Source organism: Rhinoraja longicauda, chromosome 8 (genome assembly GCF_053455715.1).
Source record: "Rhinoraja longicauda isolate Sanriku21f chromosome 8, sRhiLon1.1, whole genome shotgun sequence".
Classification (NCBI taxonomy): Eukaryota; Metazoa; Chordata; class Chondrichthyes; order Rajiformes; family Arhynchobatidae; genus Rhinoraja; species Rhinoraja longicauda.
The window spans coordinates 41,362,007-41,385,520 of record NC_135960.1 but is presented as its reverse complement, the minus strand read 5'-3'; the positions used below and the strand labels follow the sequence as shown (position 1 = coordinate 41,385,520).

At 43.9% G+C, this 23,514-nt stretch overlaps 1 protein-coding gene across 14 annotated transcripts in view; it reads right to left on the bottom strand.

The window, feature by feature from the left end:
• The window catches only part of LOC144595877 (leucine-rich repeat flightless-interacting protein 2-like), a 119,498-nt gene extending 96,021 nt beyond the window's left edge, over positions 1-23,477 (bottom strand). For all 14 annotated transcript variants that reach the window (XM_078403707.1, XM_078403709.1, XM_078403694.1 and 11 more), the window contains exons 1-2: positions 23,276-23,477; positions 19,645-19,737 (exon numbers count right to left, since the gene is read on the bottom strand). In XM_078403707.1, coding sequence (XP_078259833.1) covers positions 19,645-19,734 — 90 coding nt within the window. In that variant the 5' untranslated portion in view covers positions 19,735-19,737; positions 23,276-23,477. The remainder of the gene's footprint in view (positions 1-19,644; positions 19,738-23,275) is intronic.
• Between the last annotated feature and the right edge of the window lie 37 nt (positions 23,478-23,514).

Here is a 23,514-nt window from a genome sequence, read left to right as displayed (position 1 = left end):
CTCTGGGTGAAAAAGTTTTTTCTCACCTCAGTTTTAAGTGGCCTCCCCTTTATTCTAAGACTGTGGCCCCTGGTTCTGGACTCACCCAACATTGGGAACATTTTTCCTGCATCTAGCTTGTCCAGTCCTTTTATAATTTTATATGTTTCTATAAGATCCCCTCTCATCCTTCTAAACTCCAGTGAATACAAGCTTAGTCTTTTCAATCTTTCCTCATATGTCAGTCCCGCCATCCCAGGGATCAATCTCGTGAACCTATGTTGCACTGCCTCAATTACAAGGATGTCCTTCCTCAAATTAGGAGACCAAAACTGTACACAATACTCCAGATGTGGTCTTACCAGGGCCCTATACAACTGCAGAAGAACCTCTTTACTCCTATACTGAAATCCTCTTGTTATGAAGGCCAACATTCCATTAGCTTTCTTCACTGCCTGCTCTACCTGCACGCCAACTTTCAGTGACTGGTGTACAAGGACACCCAGGTCTCGCTGGACCTTCCCCCTTACCTAACCTAACTCCATTGAGATAATAATCTGCCTCCTTGTTTCTGTCGCCAAAGTGGATAACCTCACATTTATCACATTTACTCCAGCTTTTTGTGTCTTTCTTCAGTTTAAACCAGTATCTGCAGTTCCTTCCTACACATTAATATGCTGGCCGCTGTGTCTAGCTTGGGTCTCGTCCACTTTGTGTGTCTTGGATGGTGGCTCTGCATTTCTAGCTGAACTGCAACAGGAGAGACCTTAGGAAATTTTTGCAGTGAGTTTATGACAAACAAAGGAAATCACAGCATAAACATTACTTTAATGACCCTTGGATAAGGTAAACATTTGTCTGGGATAGAAACCATTCACAGGCTCTAATCTTAGAAAGGAATCTCTTCAAATGGATTTCCTTACAGAAAGTAGCCCACATCCAACCAAATCTTGCTGACACTACAATTTAGAAGCAGCAAACGTTGTTCAGCCAATTTCAGTGAGAAGCACTTTCAGCCTCATTGTAGTCTTGAATTAAATTTTGTACATCAAGTACAGATAAACCACCTTAAACCAGACGATAGGAGAATGGCGATTGCCCGCTATAACGGGGGTTACAGTATTGGAAAAACAACCAAAACACATACACTCTGACACATAATAAACAGGAAAGGACACAAAATGCATTATACTTTACACATTGTAAATAATTTATAAATTAAAGCAATAAAGTGAGCCAACACTAAACAGGGTGAGCACACAATTCTCTGACACTGAGTGGTGGTAAATACCGACTGAGACAATATTCGCTCCGACCACCTAGCGATCACTCCATGAGACGATGAACTTGGTCCTTTGTTCCTGATACGAACGGATGGCTCGGTTACAATAGATTTTGTCCGCTATACCAACATCCGTTACAAAGAGGTCTGTAATAATGAGGGTAGACTGTACTGATCACATCCACAGTGTAACAGAACTGTACTGTTTCCCCTTGGTTTACCTCTGCGATGCAATCTCTTTCAACCTCACTAAGTTTACACTTTCTGCATTGCAACTACGGTTAAAAAATTAATTGGTCTGATAAGAAAACATATTAATTTCTTCAATTTCTCCAATTAAAATCATTAAATCCAGGTCAAATCCCACAGTACTGGAGACACTCAATATTCCTAGAGTAAAGACTCAGAAGAATACATCCATGGATGCAGACACTTAAAGCTGGCAATGGCATGGCTTCATGGTTCTCTCACCACCTCAGAAAGGTGGGGTTCAATTGCTGCTCCAGAGACAGGACCGCAACCATTCTCGGCTGATGGCCCAGAGAATGCAGTGCTGTTGAAAGTGTTGCTTTTTGATTGTGAAGTTAAACTGGACATATGTTCATCCTTATTGTTAGAGATTCTACCACAATGCTGGAGGAAAGCAGGAGAACTCTTCCTGGGTCCTGGGTCCACTTTGTATTTATCAGTCAAATAATGTTGTTAATTAGTAGTTTATTATCACATTTCTGTTGGAGAATTTATCATGTTTCATGTTAGCTGGCACATTTCCCAAATTACATTTCAAAAGTATTTTGTTGGTTGGTTGGTTTTAAAGTGGTTTTAGATATTGCACGCTTGAGAGGTGGGTTATTATTACAAGCCTTTCACTTTAGGGAAGGCACGGTGGCCCTCAAGTAGGGTTGCTGCCTTACAGCACCAGAGACCCGGCTTCGCTCCTGACTATGGGTGCTGTCTGTAGGGAGTTTGTACATTCTCCCTGTGAGCTGCATGGGTTTTCTCCAGAAGAACTGGTTTCCTCCAACACTCCAAAGGCATCCAGGTTTGTAGCTTAATTGACTTGGTAAAAAATATTGTAAATTGTCCCCAGTGTGTTGGATCATGTTAGTGTGGGGGATCGCTAGTCAGCACGAACTCAGTGAGCCGTAGGGCCTGTTACCACGCTGTATCTCTAAATTAAATTAAATTACACTAAACTAATAACTTTCGGTATGTTGCTAATTAGTCCCCACCCTGGTACGTTGATCAAAATTCAGCCATAACAAGTCGCCTGTGGTTAGTAATCAAAATACTACAGGCATGAACTTCCTGTGGTGAGGAAACTGACCAGAATACATGCTGCAGAAAGCCTCACACTTGCTGCTCACCGAGAAGGGATGATTGCTCACTGAGCGGATGGAACTCAGTTACCATCAAGGCCATGAGAACTGTCTTCAGTTGCAGATCACAAACTGATCAAAATTATGCTCAGCTTGAACATTTCAGAAATATTCATAATGTGCATAATCGCGATTAGTTTGCACTTGAAAAAATCTTTCCCGAAGTTGAACTTCATTCACTTCCACTGGTCAGCCAGAGCTATGAGACTGTGAGACTGCTGTGCCACCGTGTTATGACGATGCATTGTACCTTGAAAATTTGCTGAAAGATGCTACTGTCGCCGACTAGCAGGAACTTTTGGCTCGTACACATTATGGAAATATACATCGACATTGAATATACTTAATAATTGCTGGGGAGGCTCGTTCTTTTGATTGGTCCTTCAGTCTACGTCACACTTAGGTTGAAGAACCTATCCCGGTGAAGTGCCAATTTTGCCTCCCCACCCTTCCCAAATGGCACCAAGCTGGTTGCTGAATGTTTTCCACACCCTACTGTGATCTGAGAATCCAGTTCTGGAATGAATAGAATCCATCACAACGAGTGCTGCAGTTAACTGGTTTCCCTTCACAGGGCGGCTGCAAAATGTACCAGTTCCTGTCCTAGTGCTCAGCTCTAGATGTTAGATCAGGAAATGGCACTTCCTTTGTATCTTGGCAACCAGGTTTAAAAAAAAACAGCGGTGAGTTAGGTCTTGGCCCGAAACAAAAGTATGTATGGTTACTCAACAGCTGCCTGGAGAACTGGGCCACAGAGCAAGGCAGCATTCTATATTACAGCATTCAAGTCTGCTAAATATAGACAGGCTAAGAACCCCTGTAGCAGCTCACAAAGACTACAAATAATTTTTAGAATCAGTATTGTTTCCTCAGAATCCATGCATTGTGGAGGTTCTGAGCCAATACAACACTGCCTTTTTTTTCACCTTGCCTCAGGTGGGACTCTACCACATACTTCAAATCCATCCATTTGATTGTTTGCAAAAAGTATAGGAGCAAGAATGAATAATTAGACAATTGCGAACATGGACAGCTAAAAATCACAGAAAGAGGCAGGGAACAAACAGATGGAGGGCCTCACTGAGAGATGGACGATGGGACTGTCACAGTCATTAGAACTGATCAGAGTAACAAGCTTATTTGGTAGGAAAAACAAATTAGAAGTCAGTTAATTGTGATTAATTCCAGGTCTCCTATGGCAGAAAACACTCACAGATAAAGGACAGCATGGTTACAAAGCGGCCCACCAAATACCTGCAGATTTGGCACTGCATGGTACAGACACGAATAAAATGCAATGAAATAACTTTGTTAAACCAAGGAGCAAAGCAGTGGAATATGGCCATGCACATTAGGAGTTCCATGGACTCGTACAACTCTCTTCCCTTGCTGCCAGTACTGATTTCAACCCATGGTTATGAACTAGGCTTCAGCCCAACTCCCACAGGCCCACATTCTATTACTCATGCAAATCACTGGTCTAAAAATAGCCATGCATTTTCAATAACACCATGTCTGAGTTTGTCAGGGTGTGACTGTTACCAAGAATGCGAATCACCCTGGCCTGCCACAGTTACACCTCAGCCAGCACAGTGAGGCAGCATTGTTATAAACAGTAGCAATGAAAGGAGGGCTCCTTCTGCAACTGCTGATTTGTGACATCCCATTAGTCAGCTTTTGGACTTGAATTGAAATCGGCAAAGTAATGCCGCTCTTGTTAATCCCTATGGTCGATCTAAACAAAACTTGCACACACACAGCTCTCAGGTGGAATCCTGCCCGTCTCAATCTGTTGGCCTTCTCCTTTCCTCGCCTGCCTCGATCTGTTTCACCAATGAATGAATGAATGAATACATTTATTGGCCAAGTATGTGCACATATAAGGAATGTGCCTTGGTGCTCCGCTCACAAATTACAACACAAACATACAGTTAACAATTAAGAATAAACCATAAACACATCAAAAGAATAAGGATACAACATTATGGTCTAAACACGTGGGTGAAAATAAACCAGAGCAAAAAAGAGACTACAGACTTTGGTTATTGAGTAGAACTACTACTCGTGGAAAAAAGCTGTTTTTATGTCTGGCTGTGGCTGCTTTGACAGTCCAGAGTCACCTTCCAGAGGGAAGTGCTTCAAAGATTTTGTTGCCAGGGTGAGAGGGGTCAGAGATGATCTTGCCCGCTCGCTTCCTGGCCCTTGCAGTGTACAGTTCGTCAATGGGGGGAAGGTTGCAGCCAACAACCGTCTCAGTTGATCGAACAATCCGTTGCAGCCTCCGGATGTCGTGCTTGGTGGCTGAGCCAAACCAGACCATGATGGAGAAGGTGAGGACGGACTCAATGATAGCAGTATAGAATTGGACCATCATTGCCTGTGGCAGATTGTGTTTCCTCAGTTGCCGCAGGAAGTACATCCTCTATTGGGCCTTTTTGACTGTGGAGTCGATGGTGGGCCCCCATTTAAGGTCAAGAGGCCAATCCTGGCTCAAGCCAGGCAAGGAACAATGGACTTCTCACCACAGGATAGCATCCACACTAGGGATGACTCTCCTGCTGAATACTCCCTCTCTACTCTGTCCAAGGTTTGCTCAAAACTATGAGGACCAATCTTACAAGATTACCAAGGGTCAATTTTGGACTGGGCAATCTGACTAATATGGACGTTGGAATTTTCCAAAATGTAGATCACCTGTAGCAGTCTATCAACTTTCCCCCTCAACCATATCATTCCCTCACCAGCCTCTCGTAACATACAGGTGGGACTAGTGTAGATGGGACATGTTGGCCAGTGTGGGCAAGTTGGGCCAAAGGCTCTACTCTGTCAGACTCTATGACTCTATTGATCTGAAAATGTTCCATCTACATTTAAGAATAGGAACCTAGTAGAGATTTGATTAATGGAGACGATTAATACCGTCCAAGACAAAGTAGCCCACCAACCAAAACGTTAATTCCCTCCATCATCAGGGCACAATGGCTGAAGCAAATTCAGTCTCCAAACTGAATTGCATTTACTCCACAGGTTATTCAGCCAACACCACCCATATACTCATCTTCTAACGGCAAGATGGACAAAGGGAGCTTGTGGATCGGAACACCACCCGCACGCAGCTCCCTTCCAAGACTGGACAAGTAACATAGTTCCCTCATCATTGCTGCATCTATGTCTGGAACTCCCTTCCAATGGCACTATGTGAGAATCCTCATCGGAAGGACTGCACAAGTTCAAAAAGTCACTTCACCACCACCTTCAAGGATAATTAGGATGGGCGATAATTGCTGACTATGGCAGCGACAACCAGATCACGATAAATGAATATAAAAAAGAATTTATAACAATAAATTATTGTAAAATAAAACTGTCAATCTACTCCTTTTTAGTCACCTGTCTAAAGGTTGCTTAAAATTATTTATTAAAGAAACAAGAACCACTCCTCACATTTGGACGGGGGGGGAAATGTAACTTCTTCACTGAAATATTATAAATGATTTTATTCAAAGTATTTCAAAAGTACTTACAAGAGTCAACACAGCTGATATTTCCAAAGCTGGTTAACTCCCCTTGGACATGCAGTCAATTTGTGGGTCAGCCCTGTCTCCCACAACCTTTTTAAAAAAATCAGAGAATGAGATCGCAATGCCAGGGGGGAAACATGCTCGATTCTGCCATTTTTTGCACCGGCTCTGATAATATGAAGCAAATCCAGTAAACACAAAGCCTATTTACAGTGCAAACAGGCTGAGACCTCAGATTTTCCATCATTGCCTTCGATCAAAGAGAGTATCCTTCCCCACCTAACCACAGGCAGCGTAGTCAAGAAATCACAGGCCTGGTCGAGAGGGAGAGACAGAGGGATACGGAGACACGGACAGACAAAGACAGAGACACAGAGGGAGAGACAGAGGGATACGGAGACAGACAGAGAGAGAGAGAGAGAGAGAGAGAGAGAGAGAGAGAGAGAGAGAGAGAGAGAGAGAGAGAGAGAGACAGAGAGAGAGAGAGAGAGAGAGAGAGAGAGAGAGAGAGAGAGAGAGAGAGAGAGAGAGAGAGAGAAGAGAGAGAGACACAGAGAGAGGTAGATAGGGGGAGACAGAAATGTGGAGAGAGAGATGTGGAGAGAGAGAGATGCAAAGAGATGCAGAGATAGGCGCAGAGAGCGAGAGATGCAGAGAGGGAGAGAGAAGCGCAGAGAGGGAGAGAGAGGCGCAGAGAGGGAGAGAGAGGCGCGGAGGGAGGGACGCAGAGGGAGAGAGACGCAGAGGGAGAGAGACGCAGAGGGAGAGAGAGAAGCAGAGGGAGAGATAAAGAGGCAGGGGGGCGAGGGAGAGAAGTGTGGCAGAGATAGAGGTGAGGCAGAGAGAGGGGGCGAGGCAAAGAGAGATGGGGCGAGGTAGAGGAAGGAGTGAGGCAGAGAGAGAGGCGGTGAGGGACAGATGGGCGAACGTGAGGCAGTAAGACAGGTAAAGAGCAAGGTAAAGGACTTTCAGAAAGCCTTTGACAAGGTTCCACATAGTAGATTAGTGGGCAAAATTAGAGCACATGGTATTGGAGGTAGGGTACTGACATGGATAGAAAATTGGTTGACAGACAGAAAGCAAAGAGTGGGGATAAATGGGTCCCTTTCAGAATGGCAGGCAGTAACTAGTGGGGTACCGCAAGGCTCGGTGCTGGGACCGCAGCTATTTACAATATACATTAATGACGGATGAAGGGATTAAAAGTACCATTAGCAAATTTGCAGATGATACAAAGCTGGGTGGTAGTGTGAACTGTGAGGAAGATGCTATGAGGTTGCAGGGTGACTTGGACAGGTTGTGTGAGTGGGCAGATGCATGGCAGATGCAGTTTAATGTGGATAAGTGTGAGGTTATCCACTTTGGTGGTAAGAATAGGAAGGCAGAGTATTATCTGAATGGTGTCAAGTTAGGAAAAGGGGACGTACAACGAGATCTGGGTGTCCTAGTGCATCAGTCACTGAAAGGAAGCATGCAGGTACAGCAGGCAGTGAAGAAAGCCAATGGAATGTTGGCCTTCATAACAAGAGGAGTTGAGAAGAGGAGCAAAGAGGTCCTTCTGCAGTTGTACAGGGCCTTAGTGAGACCGCACCTGGAGCACTGTGTGCAGTTTTGGTCTCCAAATTTGAGGAAGGATATTCTTGGTATTGAGGGCGTGCAGCATAGGTTTACTAGGTTAATTCCCAGAATGGCGGGACTGTCATTATGTTGAAAGACTGGAGCGACTAGGCTTGTGTACACTGGAATTTAGAAGGATGAGAGGAGGGAGATCTTATCGAAACGTATAAGATTATTAAGGGGTTGGATACGTTAGAGGCAGGAAACATGTTCCCAATGTTGGGGGAGTCCAGAACAAGGGGCCACAGTTTAAGAATAAGGGGTAGGCCATTTAGAACTGAGGTGAGGAAAAACTTTTTCAGTCAGAGAGTTGTGAATCTGTGGAATTCTCTGCCTCAGAAGGCAGTGGAGGCCAATTCTCTGAATGCATTCAAGAGAGAGCTAGATAGAGCTCTTAAGGATAGCGGAGTCAGGGGGTATGGGGAGAAGGCAGGAATAGGGTACTGATTGAGAATGATCAGCCATGATCACATTGAATGGAGGTGCTGGCTCGAAGGGCCAAATAGCCTCCTCCTGCACCTATTGTCTATTGTCTAAAGTGAAGTAAAGAAAGCTGCATAAATAAAGAGAAAGGCAGAGTGAGACTGGAAGGAAGAGACTGTGAAGCATGTTAGGCAATGTAATTGTTATTCCAACTGTGCTGTTCTTGTTTTCAGTCTCTTCCTGTGTGGTTGCTCTCCTGAGGCCATCTCTGAGAGGACTGGCAGCTGATGTGCATGGCAGTTGTGAAGCCTGGACGAAGCAAGAGCTCAGCTGGAACCGGAGTGGACATCAGTGCAGGTTGAACTGGTCAACCTGCCACTACCATCTTCACTGTCACATTTTTATCGTGCATTATGTTGGATCAGGAGCAAATAAACTTTATGCCAATCCAAACATCTGAAAGATTCCAGAGCATTGGACTTAGATATGTTAGCAGTACCATTGTATAAGAAAAATGTCAAAGATATCTGGACAAGGGAAAAGAATGTACACATGTAGAAACAAGGAACTGCAGATGCTGGGTTATTCCAAAGATAGACTCAAAGTACTGGATAGACTCAGCGGGTCAGTCAGCATCTCTGGAGAAAAAGGATGGGTGACGTTTCAGGTCAGGACCCTTCTTGACATTGAAAGCAGAAGGTGAGGGGGGGAGGGGGTTAAAGAGCTGGAGGTGGAAAAAGATCAGGACCAATCCGGAATGGCGACAAATGACCTCAGGCAGGTGCCTGGCGAAGGAGCCATTGTTGTCTCGGGAAGGTGTGACCTCAAAAGGAAATCAATGTGGAGAACTGTGGATTCTTACTCCCCTTAGAATCTTTCTTCCTCTTTGGAATGAAATGATCCTGCATCTTCTGGATTATGCCCAGAAATTCCTGCCCTTGCTGTTCCACCGTCATTCCTGCTAGGATCCTTTTCCATCCGACTTTGGCCAGCTCCTCTCAAGCCTTCAAGTCACCTTTGCTCAACTGCAACACTGACATTCCTGATTTAACCTTCTCCCTCTCAAATTGCAGATTAAAACTAATCATATTATGGTCACTACCTCTAAGCGGTTCCTTTACCTTGAATTCCCTTATTAAATCTGGTTCATTGGACAAAACTAAATCCAGAATTGCCTTCTCTCTGGTAGGCTCTCGTACAAGCTGCTCTAAAAATCCATCTCGGAGGCACTCTACAAACTCCCTTTCTTGGGGTCCAGAACCAACCTGATTTTCCCAGTCCACCTGCATATTGAAATCCCCCATAACCACAGTGGCATTACCTTTGTTACATGCCAATATGAACTCCTGCTGCAACTTACACCCTATATCTGGGCTACTGTTTGGGGTCTGTAGATAACTCCCATCTTCAGACTGATTGTAATTGGGATGGGGGGGGGGGGGTAGAGAGAGAGAGAGAGAGGTGGGGGGCAGAAAAAAATCCTGGAAATTATAGGTAGATACAGGTGAGGGGAGGGGAGATTGCTTGGCAGATGGTTGGATAAAGGGCAGAGATGAAAAGACAAAAGGTCGTGAGATAAGGAGAAGAGAGGCGGAAATGTAAAGCCACAGGAAGGAATATATGTGGAAGAGGACAGGGTGGAAGGGAAAAATGGAGAAATGGGTGCACATCTAGGTGGAGCAAAGGGAAGGGAGGGCAGCGGGGAAGAAATGCATTTTGTAGGCTAGTTACCTAAAATTGGAGAATTCAATAAGCTACCCAAGCGGAATATAAGGCACTGTTCCTCCAATTTGTGTGGTCTCACTCTGGCAATGGAGGTGGCCCAGGACATAAAAGTCAGTATGGAAATGGGAAGAGGATTTAAAATGGTTAGCAACTGAGAGATCCAGCAGGCCTTAGTGGATTGACGCAAAATGGTTGCCGAGACTACACTTGGTCCCGCCAATGTAAAGGAGGCCACATCAGGAGCACCGTGCAATAGATGAGGTCAGAGGAAATGCATGTGAACCTCATCTGGAAAGGCTGTTGGGGTTCCTGGATGGATTTGAAGGAGGAGGTATAGGAACGAGTGGTACATCTCCTGCAATTGGAGAAAATACTTGAGGAAAGGGTGGTTTGGGTGAAAGGGATGAGTGAACCAAGGAGTTGCAGAAGGAGCGGTCTTTGCAGAAAGCGAAAGAGATTGGAAGATGTGACTGGTGGTGGGATCATGTTGAAGGTGGTGGAATTGATCTGAAATGTTAACTGTTTCTCCTACCACAGATGTTCCCTGAATTAATTGTATCCAGCATTTTCTGGTTTTGTGTCAGTCTTCCAGCATCTGCAGGATCTTTTTGATTAAAGTAAAGTGAAACACTGAATCAAGCCCATCCTCATATATCCTTCACCCCTCTACAATGTTGATACACACATAGATAAGGTGATCCAAATTTAGGAGGACGAGCTCTTGGTTGTCGAGACCAGTTGTACATTTCCAGTTTTTATTTTTATGAAACCAGCTAAGATGGAAGTACATTTGATTGCTTCAAGTACATCTGTGTTACTTACTCAATGGGGGAACTTTAGATGATTGCACCATCTCCGTCTTGGTGCTCTGAATTCAACTGCACCGAATTATCGGAGGATTGGGACTCCAATAGCAGTCTGAACTTCAGCTTTGAGGTGTTTGGTGGTAATTTGCCTATGCAATTAAAAGTTAGACTTCTTGCAGAGGCCAGCAGCACAACAGCAGCTGCAGGTAAACTGGTGTTCAACCCTTTGCCAGGTCACATCACGCACAGCCTCAGCAACTACATCCGTTTCCAAATAAGAGTCAAGTCAAGTCAAGTCAATTTTATTTGTATAGCACATTTAAAAACAACCCACGTTGACCAAAGTGCTGCACATCTGATTAGGAAAAAAAAGAAACATACAGTGGCAGGCAGCCAAACACAATGGCGCGGCCATCTTGAACAAAATGTGGAAGGGTTGTGGTAGGTTTCAGATAATTGATGCTTTTTGTACTGTTATTGAACTTATAATAGTATTTTAATACTATTGAAAATTATTTATACAGGTTGAACATCCAGTTTTCCAGCACCCTTGATTCCAGATCCTTTCTTGATTATCGTTTTTTCCAGACCAATAGAGTCCACGTGATAATGAAACAACAATACACCCCTGGCCCGCTAATGACACCCCCTCGCGTGTCTCTAAAGCACTATGGAGTGCCAGAAACCTAAATAACACAAATATAAAATGTAAACTGAATGTGAATGGAATGACCTGCCAACCCATCCCTGGCTCCCAATGTCTTCCCGGCCGTTTAAAGCCCCGACCTCCAATTCCACGCTCGACTGGTAAGGTGCACCAGCGAACCTTTCTTCACCCACTGCATGGTCTGGTGAAACAGCTTTTGTTGCGGCTCACGTCGTAGCCCCTTGGGACAGCGCTTTCTTCGGGTTGCCGACAGAACACGGTGACCATGGGGCTTCCATCCCTTTCACCTGCTGCCATTTCTTGCTGTTGGTGGTGGCTTTGTCCGCGCCCTGCTCGGCCGCCGCCGCCTGCTTCTCCTGTCACTCTGTTCAGCCGGCCTGCCCCCTCCCCTCCATTCTCCTCCCCCACCATCGCCGCCTCCTCTTTTTATCTGGAGTCGCCGATGTACTCCACCTTTGAAGCGACTGCAGAGGGCGGAGGGAGCCCCATGGTGATCGAGTGTGTTCTGTCGGTGGTGGCAACCAGAAGAAAGCGCCTGAGGCTGCAACGTGAGCTGCAACAACAGCCATGTCACTGAACCGTGCGGCAAATGAAGATGGGCTCACTGGTGCACCTTGCAAGTTGGGAGTGGGGTTGGAAGCCGGGGCCCGAAATGACCGGGGGAGACGGTGGAAGCCGGGGCCCTAAACGACCGGGGGAGACGATGGGAGCCGGGGATGGGTCAGCTGGTCTGTCTGCTATGTCCCAAATCCATTATTAGGGGTTCATTAAAACTATGGTTTACTATATTGTCTTTGTGAAACAGTTAGGAGAGAAGATTGAGAGCATAGTTGAAAAGGGATTTTGGGAAGCAGCCTTTTAAAGGTGCCCAGTAAATTAGAGAAGGCTTCACAAGAAGTTCAGAGTTCCAGAGGGTAAGAGGAAAACTGAACAGAATTGTGGGATGTGAGGTGGCACGTGGGGGCCAGGCAGAGTTGAAACACAAAAAATGTAAACATTGTTCCAGCAGAGATAAAATTAGATAAGGCCAAGGAGGGATTTCAATGTTTAGATGTAAATAAATAACTTTATCATGACAGAGGGACACGACCGGAAAGAGCGAGCTCTGACAATGCCATCTTTGGTCGCTCAGGGAATTTCAATTGAGCTGGTAATTTTGTCTGGAATATAGGGGTGTGCGAACCATCAGTTGCTGAAAAATCGGTGTTCAACCTGTACCGCTTTTTTAAAACCAAACTTTAGGCATTCAAAGCACTCGAGTTCACAGATAGCTGATTCAGTTTTAGGACTTAAAAATCAAAACCCTCCTTTATAACTTGTGAATGCTGAGCATATTTCTCATCAAGTCCGTCCTGGGAGCTTCAGGGGCGGAAAGGGCGGTCGGCATCAAAAGGGGATCGGACAGGTAAAGGAGCAGCAACTGCCTGGGTTCATTCTCCACTAAATCAAATCAACATGTTAGCCTGATTGATCAGTCTGTCTGTATACCCCTGAAATCTGTTGTGAACCTACCAACTATGTTCTCAAGGAAGTCATTAATGGAGTCAAAGTACAGAAACAGCTCCGCCAGCCCAATGAGTCCACATCCCAGCATCCTTGTTTAAGAGAAGTAGAAATAATCCAGGGAATTATAGGCCGGTGAGCCTCATGTATACAACCATGAGCAAGGATTGTTCGGGATAGGATTTGCACCATTTTGAAGGGAATTGGCTAATTAGGGGTCAGTCACATGGCTTTGTACGCAGCTGGTCATAACTAGATCAAGATTCTTTGAAGAGGTAATGAAGGTGATCAACGGTGGTGGATATTGTCTACATAGGCATTTCATGAAGTCCCCCAGTGTAAGCTGATCCAGAAGACTAAGACGCATTGTATTCACTTGGTTGCATGGATTCAGAACTGGCCAACAGAAGATAGAGAGTTGTGGTGGAAGAACGTTCTTCTGGCTGAAGATCTGAGACCAGTGGAGTTCTGCAGAGATCTATGCTGGTACCTGTGTTATGAATATAAATGACATGAACGTAAATGTATATGCATTAGTTGGTAGGTTTGTTCGAGTTGTGGACAGTGAGGAAGGCTGTCAAAGTATACAGTAAGTTAGAGATCAACCGCAGGAAAATGCGAGATAGAGTTTAATCCGAGTAAGTGCGAGTTGTTTCACTTTGGGTGGTCGAAGGTAAGGGGAAGGTATACAGTTGATGGCCAGACCCTTAATAGCATTGACATGCAGATGGATCTTGAGTTAGGAAGTCATGATGCAACTCTATAGGACTTTGGCTTGCCACATTTAGAGTATTCCATGTGGTTCTGGTTGGCCCATTACAGGATGTGTAGGCTTTGAGAGAGCACAGAAGAGGGTTTCCAAAATGGTACATGCATGAGGGGTATTAGCTACCAGACGTAAATTATGAGAGGTATGGACAGAGTAGACGGTTAGAATCTTTTTACAAGGATGGAGATGTCAAAGCTCAGTGGGCACAACTTTAAAGTGAGAGGGGCAATGTTTTTTTTTATATAGGTGCCTAGAATGCACTGCCAGGGTTGGTGGTGAAGGCAAATATAATAGTGCCATTTAAGTAGCTTTCAGATAGGCACTTGGATATGCAGGGAAGGGAGGGTGGGCGGGGGATAGGGAACTCCACACTGGATTAAATCTAGGTTGCTGCACCTGTGAGACAGCTTCTATTAGCAGCACAACCATGTCAACCCAGACAATGATTAGGCCTATTGACCAGAAGCTCAAATTTTCATGCCTAGTCTCACTTTCGAGAGGCTTGCTGTCCATCAATGATATTAGAGGAACAAGATGGACCACTCCGTTGAAATTGCGGAAGTGTAGTACGCAAAGGAGCGGAACATCCGCCATTTTAGTAGGCAAAACCCACAGTTCGCTATGCCTCTCGCAGTGTAATCAATGTTGTAGGGGAACAGTATGTGTGATGATACCATTAAAATCCAGAAAATATCTCATTTATCAACTCACATTTTTTATTTTTAAATGTTTTCCCCCTGCTTAATTTCTCTAATTTTATTACTTCTTACTGTTTCTGCCCATTTCCCTCCCATCCTTCCTCCTCAGCCCCCTCTTTTGTGCAGTTTCCCTTGTATTGCTCAAACACACACTGCACAAATTTAACATTATATAGAGAGACAAGATAGAGATAAATAGATCTCAAAGTTCCTTCTCATGCATCAGAAGCAACTTTGATTTAAAGCAATGCTCTATTTCTCTCTATCTTATTTTTCACATGATGTAAATAAAGGCATGTTGCAAAGCTGTGAAATGCAGATCAGAATTGTTTGCTGAAAATCCTGCAAATTCCCAACAGTGCAGGAGATGTTTGTGACAGAGAAAAAATCTCCATATTACAGATGGATAACTTCACAACAAATGGGTCAACTCTGATACTAATGGAGAAAAGCAAGTTATCTGAAGTTGTTAATATTTTATTGTGAGGCTGCATATGCCAAAATTGAAGATAGGGAATTGCCTAATGTGGATATATTGAAGGTCAACGGGGAAAAGTTTAAAGGAGATGTATGAGGCAAGTTTTTTTTACACACTGAGAGTGGTGGGTGCTTGTAACTTGCTGCTAGGGGTATTGGTGGAGGCCGATGCAATAACGGCATTTAAGAGGCATTTGATAAGCACATAGATATGTAAAGAATGGAGGGATATGGATCACATGCAAGGAGAGGAGATTAGTTTAATTTGACATCACGTTTGGCATGAACATTGTGGGCTGAAGGGCCTGTTCCTGTTGCAGACTGTTCTATATCTAGATGGACCAGATTCAGCTGCATGAGAATTGGGCTGCGAGCCCAATTGTTCTAGCTGAACAAACTGTGCAGAAATTTTTCAAACTCTGGAATAAGGTCCTTGAGCAACTGCTTTGAGGGTAATCTAGTTTTTAGTTTTAGAGATACAAGCTTACCGAGTCTGCGCCGACCAGCGATCACCCCGTATACTAGCAGTATCCTACACATGAGGAACAATTTACAATTTTTACCGAATGCAATTAAACCACAAACCTGTATGTCTTTGGATTGTGGGAAGAAAACGGGGCACCCAGGAAAAACCCAAGCAATCACGTGAGAACGTACTAACTATATACAGATAGCATCCATAGTCAGGATTGAACCCGGGTCTCTGACGCTGTAAAGCAGCGACTCTACTGTTGTGCCAACGTGTCGCCCTATTAGTTATAAAACTAGTCACTTATGAGCTTAGTTTAATTTAGTTTAGAGATGAGGCATGGAAATGGGCCTTTCAGGCCACTGAATCCACGCCGACCATCGGTCACCTGTTCACACGAGTTCTATGTTATTCCACTTTCTCATCCCACACCCGACACTCAAGGGGCAATTTACAGAGGGACAATTAACCTACAAACCTGCACAAATTTGGGATGTGGGAGGAAACCCAGGGGGAACCTACAAACTCCGCACGGACAGCACCTGAAGTCAGGATAGAACCCAGATCTCTGGTGCTGTGAGGTAATGGCTCTACCATCCGTGCCAATGCGCCGTCCTTTAAAAAACAAGTAGAATATTGAACCTCATGATTTAGGTCATCCAAGCATTATTTAATGTTCTCAGTTCTGAAGAGGATACATCCAAAACCTTTTCCTTTTACGTTTTCTGTTTACAGATGCTGACTGACGTGTTATGCATATCCAACATTTTATTATTAGTTTTAGATATCCAGCAATTGCATGTACTTCTATGGCTTCTAGGCATATTTCAGGTCAAAGCTAGCCTGTCCACCTGTGTTGTGCATAAATATTTTCATAGCAAGGACAGGACTGAGCGCTCTGTAATCTTGCAGATTCCAGTACACAGGTTCAATTGAGCAAATGTCAAGAACTGTATTCATACAAGTTGCCCCATTGAACAGATTGGCAAAGTTCTGGTCGGCACTGGAGGGAGGCTATGCAATCGCCCCAATGAAGTACAACTGTGTATAAGAGCACTTGCACCAGAAACGACAGGATCTCAGGTGCAATTACTTGTGGCTAGTGCCCTTTACACATGCTGCCGACACACATGACAGACGACACAGTAAACCATTAGGTTCCTTAAACCTGTTCCACCGTTTAATAAGATTAATAAGATTATGATTGTTATCCCAACACCAAACTCCTATGTATTTCTTCTTTCTTATCAAGAATCTGTTTGCCCTTGCCTTAAAAATATTCAAAGAGTCTGCTTCCACCACCTTTTGACATTGCGAGTTTTTTGAACAATAACTTTGTTAGTTTTTTAGATCACCAGCTCTACCTGTATATTTGCCATTTGGCAAATCATGTGCCCGTTCACTCAACATCCAAGATTTCCACAATCTCTCACCATTTTAGTTTTCTTTCCAAAACAGACAATTTTGCATTTTCTTACATTATATTCCTTTTGCCAGATCTTTGCCTTGTCATGTAATCTATCTTTATACCTTGAGGGCCAGACGAGGCCATGAAATATCATTGGAAAGTCGGATGAAAAATAATTTGAAGGGCTTTTATTCATACATTAAAAACAAGAGGGTAACAAGAGGACTACTCACGTGTGAAGGAGGGAATTTGTGCTAGGGGTCAGGGGATGTATCAGATGTACTAAACAAGTACTTTGCATCTGTAATCACCAAGGAGAGGAATTGGACTATCAGACAAAACAATGGTGGAGTTACAGACAGTGAAGAAGGATGTCAAAGGATACAGCAGTATATAAATCAGTTATGGATATAGGCGGATATGTGGCAGATCGAGTTTAATCTTTGCAAATGTGAAGTGTCGTACTTTGGGAGGCCAAATGCAAAGGGGAAGTATACAGTTAATAGCAGGACCCTTAAACAGCGCTGATGTACAGAGGGATTTTGTGGTCCAAGTCCATAGCTCCCAAGAAGTAGGGCAACAAATAGATAGAGTGGTAAAGAAGGCGTATGGTATGCTTTCCTTCATTGATCAGCGCATTGAGTCAATTTACAGCTTTATAAAACTTTGGTAAGGCAGCATTTGGAGTATTGTGTGCAGTTCTGGTCACCTATTGCAGCAAGTATGTGTAAACTTTAGAGAGGGTGCAGAAGAGGTGTATCAGGACGCTGCCTGGATTCAAGGATACTAACTGCAAGGAGAGGTTGGACAAACGGATTCTTTTCTGTGGTGACTCAGAGGCCGAGGGGAGACCTAATAGGTTAAAAACATTGTGAGGGACAGACATAGGGTAGACATTCAGTATCTTTTTCCTCCATGGTGGAAATGTCAAATATTAGAGAGCATAGCTTTAAAATAAGAGAGAAAATATTTAAAACAGATGTGCAGGGCAGGTTTTGTTGCAGAGACTGGTGCGTGCCTGGAAGCAGATATGATGTGGTGGTTAAGAGGCTTTTGGATAGACAGATAAATATGCAGGTTCTGGAGGGATATCATTCAGGTGCTGGCTCAGACATCATAGGCCAGAAGATATCTTCCTGTGCTGTACTATGTTATGTTATATTGTTATAGGCTATATCTGTGCTATGTTCTATGTTGACTTCAGCCAGAAGTATTTTACAACAAATATGGTTTTATTCCCCTGACAACCAGGAGCAGGCTTTGCATGTAGAAAGGTGGCACTGTCTCCATGGGGTGACATGTTACACCTGATGCCAGGATCTGCAGAATGATCTGGATGTAAAGTGGAACCCCAGATCTCACAAGTTGAAGCTGCTGAACTTGAAACCTTCTGACAAAATTCTGAATCCTGCAGAAATTCTGAATCTACAGATTAAACATCAAGCTAATTTCAAATGAAGGGGAACCAGCTGATAAATGTTACTGACAGGACATCAAGCTGTAATGAAAGACCCAACGGGCAGCTGTCTGGATTCCCCAAGTTCTCAGATTTATTTATTCAACAGGACTGCAACAAAATAATGAATGAAGGCATCACCAGAGCCTCAAACAGAGCTCAGTGCCTTCTGAACAATCAGCAAGTGCAAGTCTACTTCAGTGAAAAATATGAACACATTTGGAACACTAATTTAAAGCTTCTCACAGTCGTGTTCTTGCCCCAAGCATCTTCAATACTATCTCACAGCTCCAACAGCCCAGGTTCAATTCTGTATGGAGCTGTATGTGCTCCCTGCAACCACATGGGTTTACCCCAGATGTTCCAGTTTTCTCCTACATCTGAAATACATGCTGATTATTAGCTTAATTATCTGCTGTAAATTTCTCCTTGTGTGTAAGTGAATGTAAAAAGTGGAGTGGAGCGGATCATCCAAGCGAAAGACAAGGATAGGGAACAAAGTGAAACATAGGAGTTACGTTATAAAAGATTTTGTGATCTTTATATAGTAGTAACTTAGGAAATCTTTATATAGTTCTAACCGCACTGGAAAAGGAAGTCAAAGACAATGAGCATGTTGACGCCAAAGCTGACAATAATGGCACAGCAATTGTAAAGTGAAGATTGCGACAAATCTAACCAAGTCTATCACGTCAACATTTCACCTCAACCATCAGAAAGCAAACATCATCTCAAAATCACTTTCACACCAAGACAGTGCAATGTGATCCAACCTTGACCTTCCACAACCATCTTTCACAGTCAGGTGAACAGTGCAAAAGATTGCCACAATGGATTATGCTGCCTGTGATGGCAACATTGCTCTTTTCAACAGCCAAATACTTTTCATCAGTGTATGCGTTTGTGTCAAATGCATGGATATCCAATCGGGTTCTGCAATGCCTGCTATCATCATAATCCATCACATCAAATCAACAATGCTGTCCAGCAATCTCTTCCAAACATTTACTGTGCCAAGCAATGCATAGAGGGAATGTACATTACAAACAACCCAGGATTTCCTGTTCAGACAGTTTTATTGACCTTCCCATTTCACCCCAATGTCTCCCAAAAACCTTCATGGATGTGTAGAAAATCTTGAAGTGAAATGGGACCAAATACAGAATGAGCACCTAGTCCCTGATCCAACCTCAAAGCTGCCTGCTTTTGACCTGTGTGAAATATGTCAGGCCATAAATCAGATGCAGGGGCCCAGGTTGTTCAGGAGTTCTGCAGAATAGAACTGTGGCATGACTGATCAAACTATGGATCATGTAGTAATATTGTCTGCTAGACAAATGTGACCGTGACATTAACAGAAATACATCCCCCTGCCTCAAGAGCATTGCATGGTTAACTAACTTAAAACTGGATTAATAATTACTGCTCCAAGTCAGGCACACAAGAGAAGCAAGATCCAACCTACCTCCCTGGCAATCAGATTCAGAGTATCGTCCTCTGCAGATAGTCGCTCTCGGTTGGCAATCCGCTTTCTGCCTGATCCTTGAGTCCCCATTTCCTGAAATATTTGAAATTTATAATAAGAATCTGGTATAAGACAAAACTCTTGGCCTGAATTTTTTTTTTAAGTGTATCTCAAAGAATTGGCAAGAGAGGTAACTTGAGCTATGATTGCTGTTCTGAGTGAGCAGGCAGGTGCAGAGTGCTACCGTGGCCCCTTACACATTCGATCATCAATTTAAAGACGTCACGTGGTGTAACCCCACTAGCTCTTCACTCTCTTATTCAGTGGACCCAGTCGCTTCAATAGTCATTCCCTCTCTCCTCCTCCTGTACCTCTAACTTCACCAAGAAACTTGCCTAGAAATTAGTTTTGATTACACGTTTTTTTTAAATTGGAGATGTGCACATTAAAAAGCATCATGCACACAGTCGATTATAGTCACAGGCCGATTTCACCAAGTTCCTGATATTTTGCAGGTCATCTGACTGGGTGCCAATGCTACAAACACCTATTCAGTGGACCAAATAGTAATGAGTGGACTCTTTCTCCCTTTGTCTGATAAAGCCTCCCAAACCTTTTTTTCTCCCACACAATACCAATAGCATTACATCTCGTCTCTTTCTCAATATTGCATTTGTCTGCACTCTCCCTCTGAAGCAATTTTTTCCCTATCTGACGGGCTGTGCCTAATAAACTCCAATACTGTCCTTCCTCAGATGCTCAATGGCACTCAATATCTCGACCGCACTTGCCCTAGATTTTCGATGGCATTCACTACATTGGGCAAACATTCTCTCTCATATTTTTGTAAACCCGCATCTGCAGTCCCTTGTCTCGGTCTTCTCTTTTACATATTTTCTTTCATACTTCCCATAGATGTTCCATAGCCTACTGTCCAGTAGCCTAGATTTCTCCTCACTTTACACCCCAGTACCTTCACTTTTTTGATTTCTGGATCTCATTCCATCTGACAGTCTCTCAACCTCTTGTGATCTCTCTTAATCCTTGTAACATTATCCAATATATTGATAATGTATCTACCCACCCTGACTTTATAAATTTTTATAAATTCACTTAAACAAATTCACTCTTGGCCCTACTCCACTTGATACTTCGGCCACTTTCCCCCCTCTACATTTGATAAAATTACTCTCCATGCTGCATCCTTCCCCAAATGATTCTGTCTCTCCACATCCTCTCCATTTGAACAGCCTCTTTCTCATAAACCATGCCAGCCAATTAACACAATATTTAGAGAGTGTCTTTATTTATAAACAGCATCTTTCCTGGTTACTGTCGCTCTCCACAATATGCCCATTGCCATTTAATATTTAATCTGCTACTCATTTGGTAATTCCTCTCCTCATCGTTCATTTGTATTTGAATCTGTAACTGTCTCCCTAATCTGCTCCTCGATTTATTTATTTCTCTGCCCCCACGTCCTTGATAATGCCAACTTCTCTCTGCATTCAACATCACTCTATCTGATAGTCTCATTCTAAGCTCTTGATTTGATAGTTCTTTTCTCCTCCACACTTTTAAATGGGGAGAGAATGAGTATACAGCAAGAAAGAAACACAGTACTCAATATGAAGGTAGACATTAGAAGCGGGAATAGACCATTCAGCATTTCAATCTTCATAAGATCATGGCTAATTTGACCGGAAGCTTGAGTTGTAAATCTGTGGAATTCACTGCCTCAGAAGGCAGTGGAGGCCAATTCTCTGAATGCATTCAAGAGAGAGCTAGATAGAGCTCTTAAGGATAGCGGAGTCAGAGGGTATGGGGAGAAGGCAGGAACGGGGTACTGATTGAGAATGATCAGCCATGATCACATTGAATGGTGGTGCTGGCTCGAAGGGCCGAATGGCCTACTCCTGCACCTATTGTCTATTGTATTCCTATCCACTCCCAGAAACTTTCATCCCCACCCATTGCTTAATAATAATTTATATGCCTTTGTTTTTAAAATGTAAAAGCTCAGCTACCATTTTCTGCAGAAAAAAAAGCCTCATATATCTCAAATTAGCAGCCCATAGTTCCAGATTGTTCCATAAGAGTAAACATCCTCTCCATATTTCTAGCAGATAAAACCTAGCCTGTCCCACTTTCCTCTCAAGGCAATCTGGTCAGGTATGAAGATTCCAAGAGAGACAAGTAACTGCAGATGCTTGTTTACAAAATAAGTGCTGGAGTCTCAGTAGGTCAGACAGCATCTCTGGAGAACATAGACAGGTGACATTTAGAAACGTCAGGGAATAGACCCAAAAGTCACCTATCCATGTCCTCCAGAGATGACCTGCCTGACCCAGGGCCGTTTTTACAGCATTATGGGCCCCCGGGCAAAGCAGTGTACTGGGGCCCCTACCGTTACTCTCCCCCACCCCCCTTTCCCTACCAGCCCCCCCCCCTGTCGTGCCGGCGAAAAGCACTTACCGAAAAGCACTTAGCGATGGACTTAGGGTGCTACATTGTTGCGAAAAGTACAGATCGCTGTGAGAAACACTGGGACCGAAAATGTTGCGAAAAAAGCACTTATTGAACCTACATTTTTAAAGTAGTATTTATTTATTGCAAGCCACTTAACATACACAGATCAGCATGGGGCCCCTATGCTCGTGGGGCCCCGGGCAAGTGCCCATCAGGCCCATGCGTTAAGACGGCCCTGGCCTGACCCACTGAGTTACACCAACACTTTGTGTCTATTAGGTATCCAGGTGTTATAAGAAAATAACTGCAGATGCTGGTACAAATCGAAGGTATTTATTCACAAAATGCTGGAATAACTCAGCAGGTCGGGCAGCATCTCGGGAGAGAAGGAATGGGCGACGTTTCGGTGTTAGTCTGTTAAACCTTCTTTGAACTGTTTCAATGCACTAACATCCTTCCTTAATCAAGGAGACAAATGCACTATCATATACTAGGACATTCAGATCCCTTGCAAACCAGTGATCCTAAGAGTCTGGAGAGAAAGAGCTATGGTGTCAAAACAAGTGTGGTCAGTTAATGAAGCTACCCTACCAAACAGCGAGAGAGAAACTGTGACCTTCTTCATTTGAAACTGTCTCTCCTTGGACGGCCCCTTTTCACTTAATACGGCACATCTTCTATATCCTGGCACCCTCCATTGACACATTCACTCCATTATTTTTGGTACAATGTCCTTCCCTCAAGTTTTATCTCTGTGATGGTCTTCCCATGCATAAACTTCCTCTTATCATTTGACATAGTGCCCCACTCTGGCAATCTCCATTTGTCAATCTCTTTGTCAATCTATCTTTTTCCAAACGCTGCTCTGTTGCACTAGATACAATTACTCACTCTGTATATTGCTTCCCATCCATTTGACATTTCCCTTTCATGAACTACATTCACCATCTCTCCCTCGGCGCTCTCCCCCTCTCCATTTGGCACAACACCTCTCCTTCCACACTCCGGCCGGTTCCATTTGATGCACTATTCGGTCGTTGACCGTATATAATCTTCCTTCAGTCCGTTGCAAATCTCTCCTATCTCTCGTGTTATACTCCTCCATTTCAAACGTCTCGGTCCCTCAATCTCTCAGCACACACTCTCATTCTTTCCAGTGTACCTGTCTGTCTGTGTCTCTCCCTCTCTTTGTCCCTGTCGCCCAACTCAAAAGGCTGCCTCCCTTCAGCCCTGCTTCACCAGCCTGCGATCGGCGCCCGGGACTGCTGCTCCTTCCTTGGACTGGCTGCTGTCACACGGCCGCCTCTCAGGGCTCGGCCCCGGCTCCGGTTCCGGATGAAGTCCTGACCGCCGTTTGCAACATATTCCGGGGTCGGCCTGGCTGCTTAAAGGCGTCGTCCC